At 46.9% G+C, this 13,766-nt stretch overlaps 1 protein-coding gene across 7 annotated transcripts in view; it reads left to right on the top strand.

Moving 5' to 3' along the window:
- Positions 1-13,766, top strand: part of GOLGA1 (golgin A1) — a 189,929-nt gene that overhangs the window by 152,372 nt on the left and 23,791 nt on the right. For all 7 annotated transcript variants that reach the window (XM_075324139.1, XM_075324135.1, XM_075324134.1 and 4 more), the window contains one exon: positions 13,546-13,706. In XM_075324139.1, the coding sequence (XP_075180254.1) occupies positions 13,546-13,706 (161 nt within the window). The remainder of the gene's footprint in view (positions 1-13,545; positions 13,707-13,766) is intronic.

Here is a 13,766-nt window from a genome sequence, read left to right as displayed (position 1 = left end):
CCAATTATCCCTGGAGCCACAGGGGAGGGCCTTTCCATGAAACTGCATCAAAGGCATCGTTGCAAGTTACTGTGATTTGTTGAAAGTCTTTCTCCTGTCACCTAATATTGCTTCTTTCCAGACTAGCATTGTGTTATTTCACAGGTGTTATCAGAGGTTCTGACATTGGGTCAAGTACTACTTAAACCTCATAGGAGGAAGCAGTAAACTGTTTGTGTTATAGATCCACTTGGACCCTCCACCTGGTGGACCTGGTTGGGAGTGTCTTCCCCTAGCCTTTACTGACTGGACCCTGTGGGGCTGGACCGTCTAGAGGCGAAGATCTGGGCCTTTTGAGAAATAAGCCCGGGAGACCCATGTGATTTTCTTGTTTTTTACAATTACTAGAATCTTGTCCCTGATCTGAACACTTTGCTTACCTACCGGGAATGCTGATTGGGGTCAATGCCTAGAATAATAGCCTGTTATGATGTTTACTTTTCTTTAGATGATAAAGTTTTAGCGGGAGCATATAGTTAGTGCGCTTTATAATGATATATCATATTGTATTAGAGGCGGGGGGTAAGGAACGGACTCGCTGCCGTTCTTGGCTTCCTCTAACCCCCCTTAGTGCAAATGGCAATCCATTGCCATGGAAATTTTGCACCACTTAATACTAGGGTTCCTTACCCACCTTTTAGGTCCCTTGACCTAAACCTTGCTCTTTCTTTTCTCTGTCTTTCTTTCTTCTCTATCCTTCCCTCTCACCTGACTGGACCAGCCCCCAGATACCACATCATGCTTCCAGCTGACCTGCATTATGGATAGTGTCAAGTTTTGCTCCTTCAACGTTAAAGGTTTGAATGTCCCTGAAAAAAGAAAACAGATAGCATATTCCTGTCATAAGCAACGGGTGGCCATCTTGATGCTTCAGGAAACTCACTTTAGGTCAGATGCAATTCCTAAGTGTTCCTCGGCTTACTACCCGATTTGGCACCATAGCTCGAATCCTGATGCTAAGTCTAAGGGGGTTTCCGTGGCATTTCATAGGTCCTTCATACCAGAGGTGTTAGACTCCTGTATCGACCCCAAGGGAAGATATATTTTCTTAAAGCTTTCTTGGAAAACCAATATCTTTGTTATTGCTAACATGTACTTTCCTAACCAGGGGCAGGACAGATTCTGTGCAGACGGGAGGAAAATTCTGGAAGATTTTGCGGACTCCTCTCCGGTGATATTAGGAGGCGATTTTAATCTACCAATGAACCCGGCCCTCGATGTGTCCTCGGGTAAGTCGTCCTATCCGGCCTCAGTCATACAAAGGGTCAAAAAGCACATGCATGGTCTGAGATTGGTGGACATATGGAGGATTCTTCATCCGGACACCAAAGATTACAGCTTCTATTCCTCGGTCCATTCTGTCTATAGCAGAATTGACTCCTTCCACATTTCTCATACCCTCCTAGACATGACAGTAGAAGCGACCATAGGTAATATAATATGGTCAGACCACGCTCCCATTTACTTATCGATTCAGTTAGGGCCTCGTGTCAAATCAAATTTCACCTGGCGACTGAATGAAAACCTATTACAGGATCAGTTATGCAAAGCGGACCTTACCCAGTCAATTCATAACTTTATTAGAGATCATGAATGTGATACCACTTCTCCTGCAATCCAGTGGGAATCACTGAAATGTGTATTAAGGGGCATTTTGATCTCACATGGTACCCGCCTGAAAAAAGAAAGAGCCATTGAAATAACGCAGTTATCTAACCAGATTGCCTCACTAGAGAGCAAACACAAACGGGACTCATCTCCTACAACCTACGCACAACTCTCTACAACCAGACTTAAATTACTAGAGGTATTAGACCAGAAATCCAGGGGCTTAAGAGAACGTCTCAAAAGCCGCTTTTATCAACTGGGAAATAGAAGTGGGAAGCTTCTTGCAAGGGCCCTCCATCCCCGCTCCATGAATACTTACATCCCTTTCATAAAAGACCCAGGAAGTGATGGTCATTTGCATAGCAACCAGGACATTTTAGCAGGCTTCCGCACATACTACAAGGCGCTTTATGATATTAGGGGACAATCGGGACACACAGCGACATATGGGACTCAAGATGATGTTAAAGCTTACCTGAAATCCCATAATCTCCCTTCCATCTCAAATGATACCTTACTGGAGCTGGAAGAGGACTTCTCCCTGGAGGAGGTCAATGCGGTAGTCTCAGATTTGAAGTCAGGGAAAAGCCCAGGTCCAGACGGGTTCTCAGCGGGTTTCTATAAACAATTTTCAGAACTTCTAAATCCTCTGTTCCTATCGGTCTGTAGATATATATCTGCAGGGGGTGCGTTCCCTCCCCAGGCGTTGATGGCCCACATCACAGTTATACCAAAACCAGGGAAGGACGCATCTCTTTGCTGCAACTATAGACCGATCTCGCTCATAAATCTAGATATCAAGCTTTATTCTAAAATGATATCAAATAGGTTACGAGACCTTCTTCCCAGACTGGTAAATCCAGACCAGGTGGGTTTCGTGCCCAGAAGAGAAGCCAGGGACAACACCCTGAGGACCATCTCCCTGATTGACGGCGCAAGACGTCACAGGATCCCCATGTGCATCCTGTCGATAGATGCAGAGAAGGCGTTTGACAGGGTGCACTGGGGTTTCATGTTTCAGGTCCTTAAAAACATAGGGTTGGGAGAGCACATGATGAACAGAGTTACAGCACTCTACTCTTCGCCCACAGCACAAATCAAAATAAATGGCTCCCTCTCAGATTCCTTTACAATATGTAATGGAACAAGACAAGGGTGCCCCCTTTCCCCATTATTATATATTCTGACCATGGAACATCTGGCGGTGGCATTGAGGAGCAATATATCAATTAAAGGGGTTACATTTCACAAACAGGACCATAAATTAGCTTTATTCGCAGATGATCTGCTCCTGTACGTTACCTCTCCACTCATTAGTCTACCCAACATAATGGCTGAATTGCGGAGGTTCGGATCTCTGAGTAATTTTAAAATAAATACTCATAAATCCGAAATACTGAATATATCTCTTCCTCCAATACTGGTGACTCAGCTCAAAGCCTCTCTCCCCTTCAAATGGCAGGTGGATTCATTGACATACCTAGGAATTAAACTGACGGCAGATCCCCTTGACCTCTTTAAATCAAATCACCGCCACATTTCCAGGAAGTTAGAATTAGACCTCAATAACTGGAACAAACTCCAGCTTTCATGGTTTGGGAGGATAAATGCGATCAAAATGGACCTGTTACCGAAGCTGCTTTATTACTTCCAAACCATCCCCTTAGTATTGCCGGCCTCTTTTTTCTCACGTCTGAAATCTAGCATAACCAAATTTGTCTGGGCACATAAACGCCCACGTATTTCCCACAAAATATTGAGTAGATCAAGGGATATGGGAGGAACTGGACTCCCTAATCTCCTTTTGTATAGCTACGCCTCTTTAGGGACGTGCGTTCTGGATCTATTTAACTCAGGTGAAACGAAAAGATGGGTGGAAGCCGAAAGCGCGCAATCTGATGTTGATCCGAAGGTAGTTATTTGGACCAGAGCACCACCCAGCTCCAGCTCTATCACAGTACCCTTTATCACAAAGCAATTGCGGAATTTTATGTCCCGAGGTAATAAATATCTTGACTTGTCCTCCATTCCAGGCCCATTGACACCGGTCCATAGTAATTCAGATTTTCAGGCGGGTTTCCATAGATCAACATTCCTCCATAAAAGGAAGAGTGACCATCCTATTATTCGTGACTTTATCTCAGACACAGGTATTAAACCCCTAGATAATTACTCTTCAGATATCACCAAATCTCAAGATATGTGGTTCTTCTTCGAACAGCTGAAAAGCTTTATAGTGTCTATGGCTAGGAGGGTAGACATCTATAGGGCACTCACACCCTTTGAGGCCCTTTGCCTAGAGAAGGATCCTCCAGGCCATACCATTTCGACCTTGTATGACTTGTTTCTCAGATGCAGAGGTGCGAGGGACGGCTTGCCTGGGTACTTTGGGAAATGGGAGAGAGAGTGGGGGAGGTCATTCTCGGCTGAGGAGCGGACCAAAATCCTTCTCTTTATTGGTAAAACTTCGCTGAATGTGATATCACAGGAGAGGTGCTACAAGATCCTATCTAGGTGGTATAGGTGTCCTGTGAGTATCCATGCTGCCTTTCCATCAGCCTCTGATGTGTGCTGGAGATGCCAAAAGGAGAGGGGAACCCTCACTCATATCTGGTGGTCATGTCCCCCAGTGAGATCATTCTGGGAGAGCATTTTCCAGTTACTCAATAAACTTTCCTTGAGGCAGATCCGGCCCACAAAAGAGTTAGCTCTCCTGTCCCTCGGGAATGTTTCTGCTTCAGGGTTTAGGAAAGGTTTATTAAGACATTTTTTAACAGCTGCCAGAAACCTAATTCCAAGATATTGGAAGCAAACTAGAATCCCATCACGGGATGAATTCATAGCAGAGTGCAACGAGATCTTCAGGATGGAGACCTTGATAGGTCAGACACTCGGCAACAAGGACAAAGTTGATGCTACGTGGGCCCCGTGGATCATGTTCAGGGACTCGCCGGATATGGGTCTATGGATTCACGGGGGGGCAGGTACGTAGGTAATTTTCCATTCTCTTATTTCTGTACCTAGAAGGTTAGCCTTGAAAATGTGGTTTTGATGTAGGAGGGCGCGTCCACTTGGGTGGGAACTCTTTGTACCCTTCCCCTTTCATCTTACTTTCCCACGTTTCTGTTGTCTTTACTGTCTCTAAATTCTTCTTCCACCTCCTCTTCTTTATCTCTTTTTTTTTCAACTTGTTCTTCCTATTTCAAACACATACGAATTGTACTTGTTATTTTTGGTCGCCAGTGGCGCAGGTGTAGTCAAAGAACTGTTGTGTTTTTAGCAGCTAGCTTGGATATATACCCTCTGCCTGCGCGCTGTGCAATTGTTTGATTATCTTCTTCTATTCTAATAAACTTTGATTTGAACAAAATAATTCACATTTGTCATATTTTTTATAAATATTTTAGAAAGCATGAAAAATTGTATATAAAATTCATCAAACATTATGGCAAATTCCATTTCTTATGTGTATCAGTTTCAAATGGATAATCCAAATAGTCAATAATGATTAAGATAAAGCAGTTCATGTTGTTTAGAAAAAACAGGAGGAATTCCTTTGGATTAAACTGTCATCACGAATGCAATATTTTCAGAAATTCTCCAAGCCAAGTATAGTAGAAAAGTTCATATCACCATGAATGAATGTAAACGAGGTCCTACATCAGTTACTTCTTAGATCGTTTCTGTAATGAGAAACAACTGATGCATTCTTTCATAAGAAAATACAAGGGAATTCCTTTGGATCAAACTGACATCAGAAGTACGATCTTTTCAGAAGTTCTCCAGATCAAGTTTAATGGAAAAGGTCCGTGTCATCATGAATAAATGTGAACGAAGTCCTGCATCAGTTACTTCTAGAATCGTTTCTGTAATAAGAAACAACTGATGCATTCTTTTACAAGGTATTTCTGTAGAATACAAGAGTCATTTGTTTTAGACAGGATCAAGTTGATTATTAATAAACACTATTGTAAGATGTAATAACAAGTTAGTCATGGGAGAGATTTTAAAACCACTGCACAAACATGCTCGTTATCTTAGTAATTGGAAACATGACACCTAGATGGTTGAAGCTATAGTCAGATTCATCAGAACTGCTACATAATAAAACCGAACAATTCATTTAAAATTCTTGACATGACAGGATAGTATTTTCTAAAATATTTATAAAAATATGACAAATGTGAATTATTTTAATTAATTTCACATAAGTTAGTGGATTTCCAGTTTTTCAATTTTTGTGAATATTCACTGTTCACTTATGCATGTTTTCCACCTTTATGTATCATATTGATATTATACTTGTGAGACCCCCTATAATTCCTCTATATTTCACTTATACATACACATATATATATATACATATATATATATATATACACATATATACACACATATATATATATATACATTATGTGAGGTAGCGTCGTCGGCTGCGCTGCAGAAGACACGGGATCCAGGCACCAAGGTTCACAGCACACGGTTTATTATCCAAAGAAAAAGTCCACAATAGTACATATGAGCCTTTCCGGCAGAGAACTCGGGGAGATGTGATCACTCCCTCACACCCGGCACACCTGCCCTCGTTCCTGTTTTCTTTTAACCCTTCCTTAAGCCTGTAGGGAAACAGCATTAACCCTGGAGTGGAGTTACTTCCTATCATGGAGTGAGCACAACCGGGGCGAGACATACCGGCCGTCATAGATAACCCCGGTCACAGTCTCACATACCCCCCCCCCTCAGTTCAAGCGAGCGGGGTTGAACTCCTGCCATCAAACACGGGCCGCGGGACAAGGCATCGGCGTTGCCCTGCAACCTACCGGCCCGGTGTTCAACCGTAAACCTGAAGTTCTGCAGAGAAAGGAACCACCGGGTAACCCGGGCATTCCGTTCCTTGGCGGACCTCATCCAGACCAGTGGAGAGTGATCCGTCACCAAGCGAAACTGACGTCCCAGCAGGTAATAGCGTAGGGACTCCAAGGCCCACTTAATCGCCAGGCACTCCTTCTCCACTACGCTATAATTCCGCTCGGGAGGGGTGAGCTTCCTACTTAAGAAGGTGACGGGGTGTTCCTCCCCCTGAACCACCTGAGACAGCACTGCCCCCAGGCCGACCTCCGAGGCGTCAGTCTGTACTATGAACTCCTTCCGGAAATCAGGGCTTACAAGAACGGGCTGTCCACATAGGACCCCCTTCAGGGCCCGGAAGGAGTCCTCGGCCTGCGGAGTCCAGCGCACCATGACGGACTTCTTGCCTTTGAGAAGGTCGCAAAATCTTTTACAAACCTCCTGTAGTACCCCACAATACCCAGGAAGGCCCTAACCTGCTTCGTGGTCAGGGGTCTAGGCCACTTCTGGATCGCCTCAACCTTGTTAATTTGGGGCTTAATCACTCCTTGGCCTATTACGTAGCCCAAGTAGCGGGCTTCCGTGAGTCCCAACGCACATTTCTTGGGATTGGCTGTCAATCCGGCTGTTCGAAGCGCGTCCACCACCGCTTGTACCTGTTCCAAGTGGGTCTGCCAATCGGAGCTGTAAATAATGATGTCATCAAGGTACGCTGATGCATACGCCTGGTGGTGTTCCAGCACTAAGTCCATCAACCTCTGGAACGTGGCCGGAGCGCCATGTAACCCAAAAGGCAAGACAACATAGTGGAAGAGACCCTCCGGCGTAACAAAAGCGGTTTTCTCCTTGGCGGACTCCGTCAGTGGCACCTGCCAGTACCCCTTGGTCAGGTCGAGCGTGGTAAAATATCGCGCCTGTCCCAGCCTATCAATCAGCTCATCCACCCGGGGCATGGGGTATAGATCGAACTTGGATATTTCGTTCAATCTCCTAAAGTCATTGCAGAACCTTAAGGAGCCATCGGGTTTTGGTATTAGGACAATAGGACTAGCCCATTCACTCCGGGATTTTTCGATGACCCCCAGGCGTAGCATTGTCTTCACTTCCTCTGATATGGCTTGTCTTCGAGCCTCCGGCACCCGGTATGACTTCAGGCGTACCTTCAGGTGAGGCTCGGTGACAATGTCATGTCGTATCAGACTGGTCCTACCCGGCAACTCGGAGAAGACATCGGGGTTCTGCTGAACCAGCCGTCTGGCCTCTCGCCTCTGTTGCTTGGTGAGGGCTTCTCCAATCCTTACTTCCGGTTCGTCCTCTCCGGAGGTTGCTGGAGCCGGGTTTGAACGACCCGAAGAGGAGGGAGATGGGGGAAAATCAACCATCAGGCTTTCCCGTTCCTGCCAAGGTTTTAATAGGTTAACATGGTATATTTGTTCAGGTTTCCGCCTACCGGGCTGCAATACCTTATAGTTGACCACCCCGACTCTTTCCTTTATCTCGTAGGGGCCTTGCCACTGAGCCAGGAATTTACTCTCCGCCGTGGGGATCAATACCAACACCCGATCCCCGGGTTTAAAGGTCCGCACGGTGGCTTGACTATTGTAGCGGCCGCTTTGCGCGGCCTGAGCCTCCTGTAAATGCTCCTTCACAATTGGCATGACCGCGCTTATGCGGTTCTGCATTCCTAAAATGTGTTCAATCACACTTTTATGGGGGGTGGGCTCCTGCTCCCAGGTTTCTTTTGCCAGGTCCAACAATCCCCGGGGATGTCGCCCGTATAACAATTCAAAAGGCGAAAACCCCGTGGATGCCTGTGGCACCTCTCGTATGGCAAACCTCAAATAGGGAAGCATCATATCCCAGTCTTTCCCGTCTTTGGAAATCACCCTTTTGAGCATGGTTTTCAGGGTTTTATTGAATCGTTCCACTAAACCATCCGTCTGAGGATGATACACAGACGTACGCAACTGCTTGATCTGGAGTAGCCGGCATAGCTCTTTGGTCACTTTAGACATGAATGGGGTCCCCTGATCCGTAAGGATCTCCTTGGGCAACCCCACCCGGCAGAACACAGCAAACAACTCCCGAGCTATAAGCTTTGCTGCAGTATGTCTGAGAGGTATCGCCTCTGGATACCGGGTGGCATAGTCAACGATCACTAGGATATGCTGATGCCCTCGAGCAGACTTTACGAGGGGCCCCACCAGATTCATCCCTATCCGTTCAAAAGGGACTTCTATAATGGGTAACGGTACCAACGGACTGCGAAAATGGGTCAGGGGTGCGGTAAGCTGACACTCCGGGCAGGTTTCGCAGAACCGTTTTACCTCCCCAAAGACCCCGGGCCAATAGAACCTTTGCAATATTCGCTCCTGCGTTTTCTTGACCCCTAGGTGACCACTCATCAGGTGTTTATGAGCCAAGTCGAGGACCCGCCGGCGATACGGCTGGGGCACCACCAACTGCTCTACCCCTACGCCCCGTATTTCATCTACCCGGCAGAGTAAATCCTGCTTAAGAGCGAAATGGGGGTATCTTACCTGGGCACCAGGCAGCTGTGCCACCCCGTCAACTACTGTCACCCGACTCCGGGCATGTATTAATGTAGGGTCCTGGAGTTGGGCTGTCCCAAACGTATCCGGGGACGCCTCCAACTCCGGGATGGGCTCGACCGTCTCAGCCTCTCCTGCCAATACCTCTAGGGGCGACCTATCAGGTTCACATCCTGTCCCTATCATGGGGACCCCTACGGCAGGCGTCCCGGATTCAGGATTGTAGGGCTCAGGTCCCGGACTGACCAATATCTGAGGGGACTTAGGAGGTCCCTTCCATAAAGTCCAAAAATAGGGCAGATCCCTTCCTAGGATCACATCATAGGGAAGAGTATTAATAAGTCCCACCTCATGTTGCACCTGACCGCAAGGTGCTGTGATGGTGACTATCCCCGTGGGATAGTCTCGGCGGTGCCCATGTATGCAAACCACCCTCACGGTACGTCCTGTGGCCTTTACTTTAGCCCTTAGGGTTGATCGCACAAGGGTCACTAAGCTTCCGGAATCCAACAAGCCTGTAACCGGACATCCATTCACCTGTATTTGGCACAAGTGGGGCTCAGTCTCTGGGTATACCAGGTCAGCGGTACACACCACCTGAGCATACATTGAACCCCGCCGGGTAACCCCACAATCCATGGGCTCCGTGGTGAGTGGACACTGGGCTTCCATATGTCCCACCCGCTGGCACCGCCAACATCTAATAGGGAAGGACACCCCCTTGACGAGTTGTCGTTTAGGGTACATAGTTTTCCGGACCTCAGGGACGGAGGGTGCGGCCTCAAACGGGACGGTAGCGGACTCCCGCACTGGTGTCAGCGGTGGGTCCTTGGCCCTAGGCTTGGAGGGGCCGGACCGACGGGCGGTACGCAGTCTCAGTGTCCCGTATCAAGTCCTGCGTAGCCACATGCCGCTCTACCAGGCATACTAATTGGTCCAGGGTACTTGGGTCGCCCTGTCCAACCCACCGTTGAATGGTGACGGGTAAAGTGCGTACAAAACGGTCAACAACTACCCTTTCTACCATTTGCGCCGGGCTCAGAGTGTCAGGCTGCAACCACTTTTTTACGAGATGCAACAAGTCATAGGCCTGGGAGCGTACGGGTTTGGCTTCCTCATAGAACCACTGACTTACCCGCTGAGCCCGTACATATGTATTCACCCCCATCCGAGCAAGTATTTCGGCTTTCAGGGTTGCATATTCTAAGGCGTCCTCGGTACAGAGGTCCAGATATGCTTTTTGGGGCTCCCCCGTCAGATAGGGCGACAATACCTCAGCCCACTGGGGGGTCGGCAGTTTTTCCCGCTCGGCCACCCGCTCAAACACCGCCAGGAACGCTTCCACATCATCCCCCGGGGTCATCTTTTGCAACGCTTGTCTCACCGCTTTCCGGACGCTGCCATCGTCACCCGGTCCTGGGGTTGTTGCTGCCGGTCCGGCACGGATCGACTTGGCCAGGAGAACCATCTGTTCTTGGTGCCTTTTTTCCTGCAATTGCAAGGCTTGCTGCTGACGTGCATTGGCTTGATCCATCTGTTCTTGGAGTTTTTTTTCCTGCACTTGCAAGGATTGGAGCAGGTGTGCATTGGTCTGTTGCTGCTGTGCATTAGCCTGAGCCAAATGCTTTAGTATGTCCTCCATGGCGTCGCCGGGTTTGGGCTGTAGTATAGCCGCTCGAATCCAGGACATGCGCAGCTGGGTCACCCGGGATGGATGCTACACCTCACCGGCTGTCATGCCCGCATTCTCCACCATATGTGAGGTAGCGTCGTCGGCTGCGCTGCAGAAGACACGGGATCCAGGCACCAAGGTTCACAGCACACGGTTTATTATCCAAAGAAAAAGTCCACAATAGTACATATGAGCCTCTTTCCGGCAGAGAACTCAGGGAGATGTGATCACTCCCTCACACCCGGCACACCTGCCCTCGTTCCTGTTTCCTTTTAACCCTTCCTTAAGCCTGTAGGGAAACAGCATTAACCCTGGAGTGGAGTTACTTCCTATCATGGAGTGAGCACAACCGGGGCGAGACATACCGGCCGTCATAGATAACCCCGGTCACAGTCTCACAATATATACACATTATATATATATATATATATATCATATATAAAACATTTTTTATAAAAATTAAATATAAGCATGAATCATAGACAGTATGCATTTATGATCTATTTATTTGTAATCATACACATAAAGTAATTAAGTAATTCAGAACAATTCTTACATGAGTTCCCTGTTATTTTGATTAATTGGGACATATAATAATAGAGCATTTATATGTAGTCCTAACAAAAGTATTTTTGACTTTATATGTTTTCTCACTTGTTCACTTCTATCTAATCCAGCTTTGTTTGCTGACACATATGTTCCCATTTCCGCTTAATTGCCCCAGATGGAGAGGGGAGTATATAGCGGCACTGGCAACATTCACTAGTTGTTATGAATAAGGGCGTTAAGCCAGAAACGCGTTAACGTCTCTATGCATTGTCTGAACTGCACTGAATAGATCACCTGATTACTCAGCTGGATCACCTTCTTCATTTATCGATACTACTGGAATAATTTATTATAAATGTACCATCCAGGCTATGCTCACAGCCTAAGGCCACTATAGACATAAGGCCTTGGCTCTACTTGCGTTTTATATGGACTAGTGCAATCTGATAAAACAGCAAATTGCACTCGCACCAGTGTAAAACTATGGGGCAGTGTCCATCTGTTATTTTTTTTTTTCTTCTCATGCCATATTGGCATCAGAAAAGAATCGTAGCATGCTGCGTTTGAGGGTGCGCTCACACGAACGTGTGATTCGCATAATTATCGGATCGCATCACTTGGCGCAGCTTGCTTCTCCTGAAAGGAGCAGGTCTGCTGAATGTATTTCTATGCAGCTGAAATGCTCCTGTCTAGAAAGTATGCGGCCATACCGAGTGATGCCGATGCAAGACTCGCCGAGTCACTCGCAAGTGTGACTAAGGCCTGACAGTGAGTCTTGGCTCACAAGGACCCATAAAAGTCTATGGGTGCAGTGAAATATTGCACTGCACTCTGATGTTGTCCGAATGCAGTGCCAATATACGCAGACAGGCCACAGATAAGAGGGAGAAAGTGCTCTCTCCCTCTTCTCCATACCTGTGATACATTCACAAGAACGGATCACAGTCACATGATACTCGGCTCAGGCTCGCAGCAGAGGGTCACTAGCATATAGAATTAGATGCCATATGCTAGTGAAATCGAGGCCTAAAGCCCCCGTTATACGCAATGACGTATCTAACGATATATTGCCGGTGTCACAGATTCTGTGACGCACATCCAGCATCGTTAGCGACGTCGTTGCGTGTGACACCATCGAGAGGCCGTTAACGATAGAAAATACTCACTAAATCGTCCATCGTTGATACGTCGTTAATTTTCAAAAAATCGTTGATTGCAGAGGACGCAGGTTGTTCGTCGTTCCTGAGGCAGCACACATCGCTACATGTGACACTTCGGGAACGACTAACTACAGCTTACCTGCGACCGCCGGCAGTGCAGAAGGGAAGAGGTGTGCGGGATGTTACGGTCGCTCATCTCCGCCCCTCCGCTTCTATTGGGCGGCCGCTTAGTGACGCCGCTGTGACGCCGCACAAACCGCCCCCTTAGAAAGGAGGCGGTTTGCTGGCAACAGCGATATCGCTAGGCAGGTAAGTCCGTGTGACGGCTCCTAACGACATTGTACGCCACGGGCAGTGATTTGCCCGTGACGCACAAACGACAGGGACGGGTACGCTCACTAGCGATATCTCTGCGTGTAAAGCGCCCTTAAGACTAATGTAAGCCAAATCCACCTTTTTGGCCAACAGTCTGTGTATGGGGACCCTGTAAAGATAATTGTAAATGGCGATAAGGATTCAGTGTGCCTCATTTGAGACTGATCATTTTTTTTTGTTCTTCCGGAGTTGAAAAATGATCATCAAATTCGGAGGGTCTTTAAAATTAAATACTGGTACCATGGCTTCTTCCCTGGAAGGGGCTAAATGCCCCCTGTTATACATTGAGCCTAACTTATTTTTTGTCTATAATGTTACACTGTAATTTACTTCTTTCCAAACGTAGCCAGTGAATCTTACAGAACACCTCAGTACTTAGCGCTACATAAAAACAGCTTTTACTATCTGACATTATGCCACAATAGTATAGGAACTCTTACTGCATGACTAGATCAAGATGGCTGGATCTTAAAGGGGTTGTCCGGGCATACTGTATTAATGATCTATCCGGTAGGATAGGTCATCAAGCCCTGAAGAGTGTCTGACAGTGGCTCTTTTGTAGAGACCACGAGAATGCTCGGTAGAATGAGTGCTCGTGCACGGTAGAGACCGCCAATATAACTGAAGGTCAAAACATTTGTTTGGCGAACGGCCATCAAAGATTTATGGGGGCTTTAGGAATATCGACTTAAAATCCCATACTGTTCTTCTGCATCCTTCTTTTAATTCCTTTCCCCCACAGATTACGATACCGTCGTATTAAAAATGCAGCAGTTACAATCTGATCTGGAGACATATAAATCTAGAGCTGCTCAGAGCAAGGAATCTGCAGAGAAGCATGTACGAGATGTCACGGTGCAGCTCCAGGAGCAAAAAGAGGCTCTGCTGGCAAGTGAATCGCAGGTAAGAACGAACCGGAGAAGAAGACTTTTTTTGATCGTTGAGGAGACATTAGTCTGTTAT

This window comes from Anomaloglossus baeobatrachus, chromosome 9, assembly GCF_048569485.1.
Source record: "Anomaloglossus baeobatrachus isolate aAnoBae1 chromosome 9, aAnoBae1.hap1, whole genome shotgun sequence".
In the NCBI taxonomy this organism is placed as follows: Eukaryota; Metazoa; Chordata; class Amphibia; order Anura; family Aromobatidae; genus Anomaloglossus; species Anomaloglossus baeobatrachus.
Note: the sequence above shows the minus strand (reverse complement) of the source record. Positions and strands in the feature narration are given on the sequence as shown.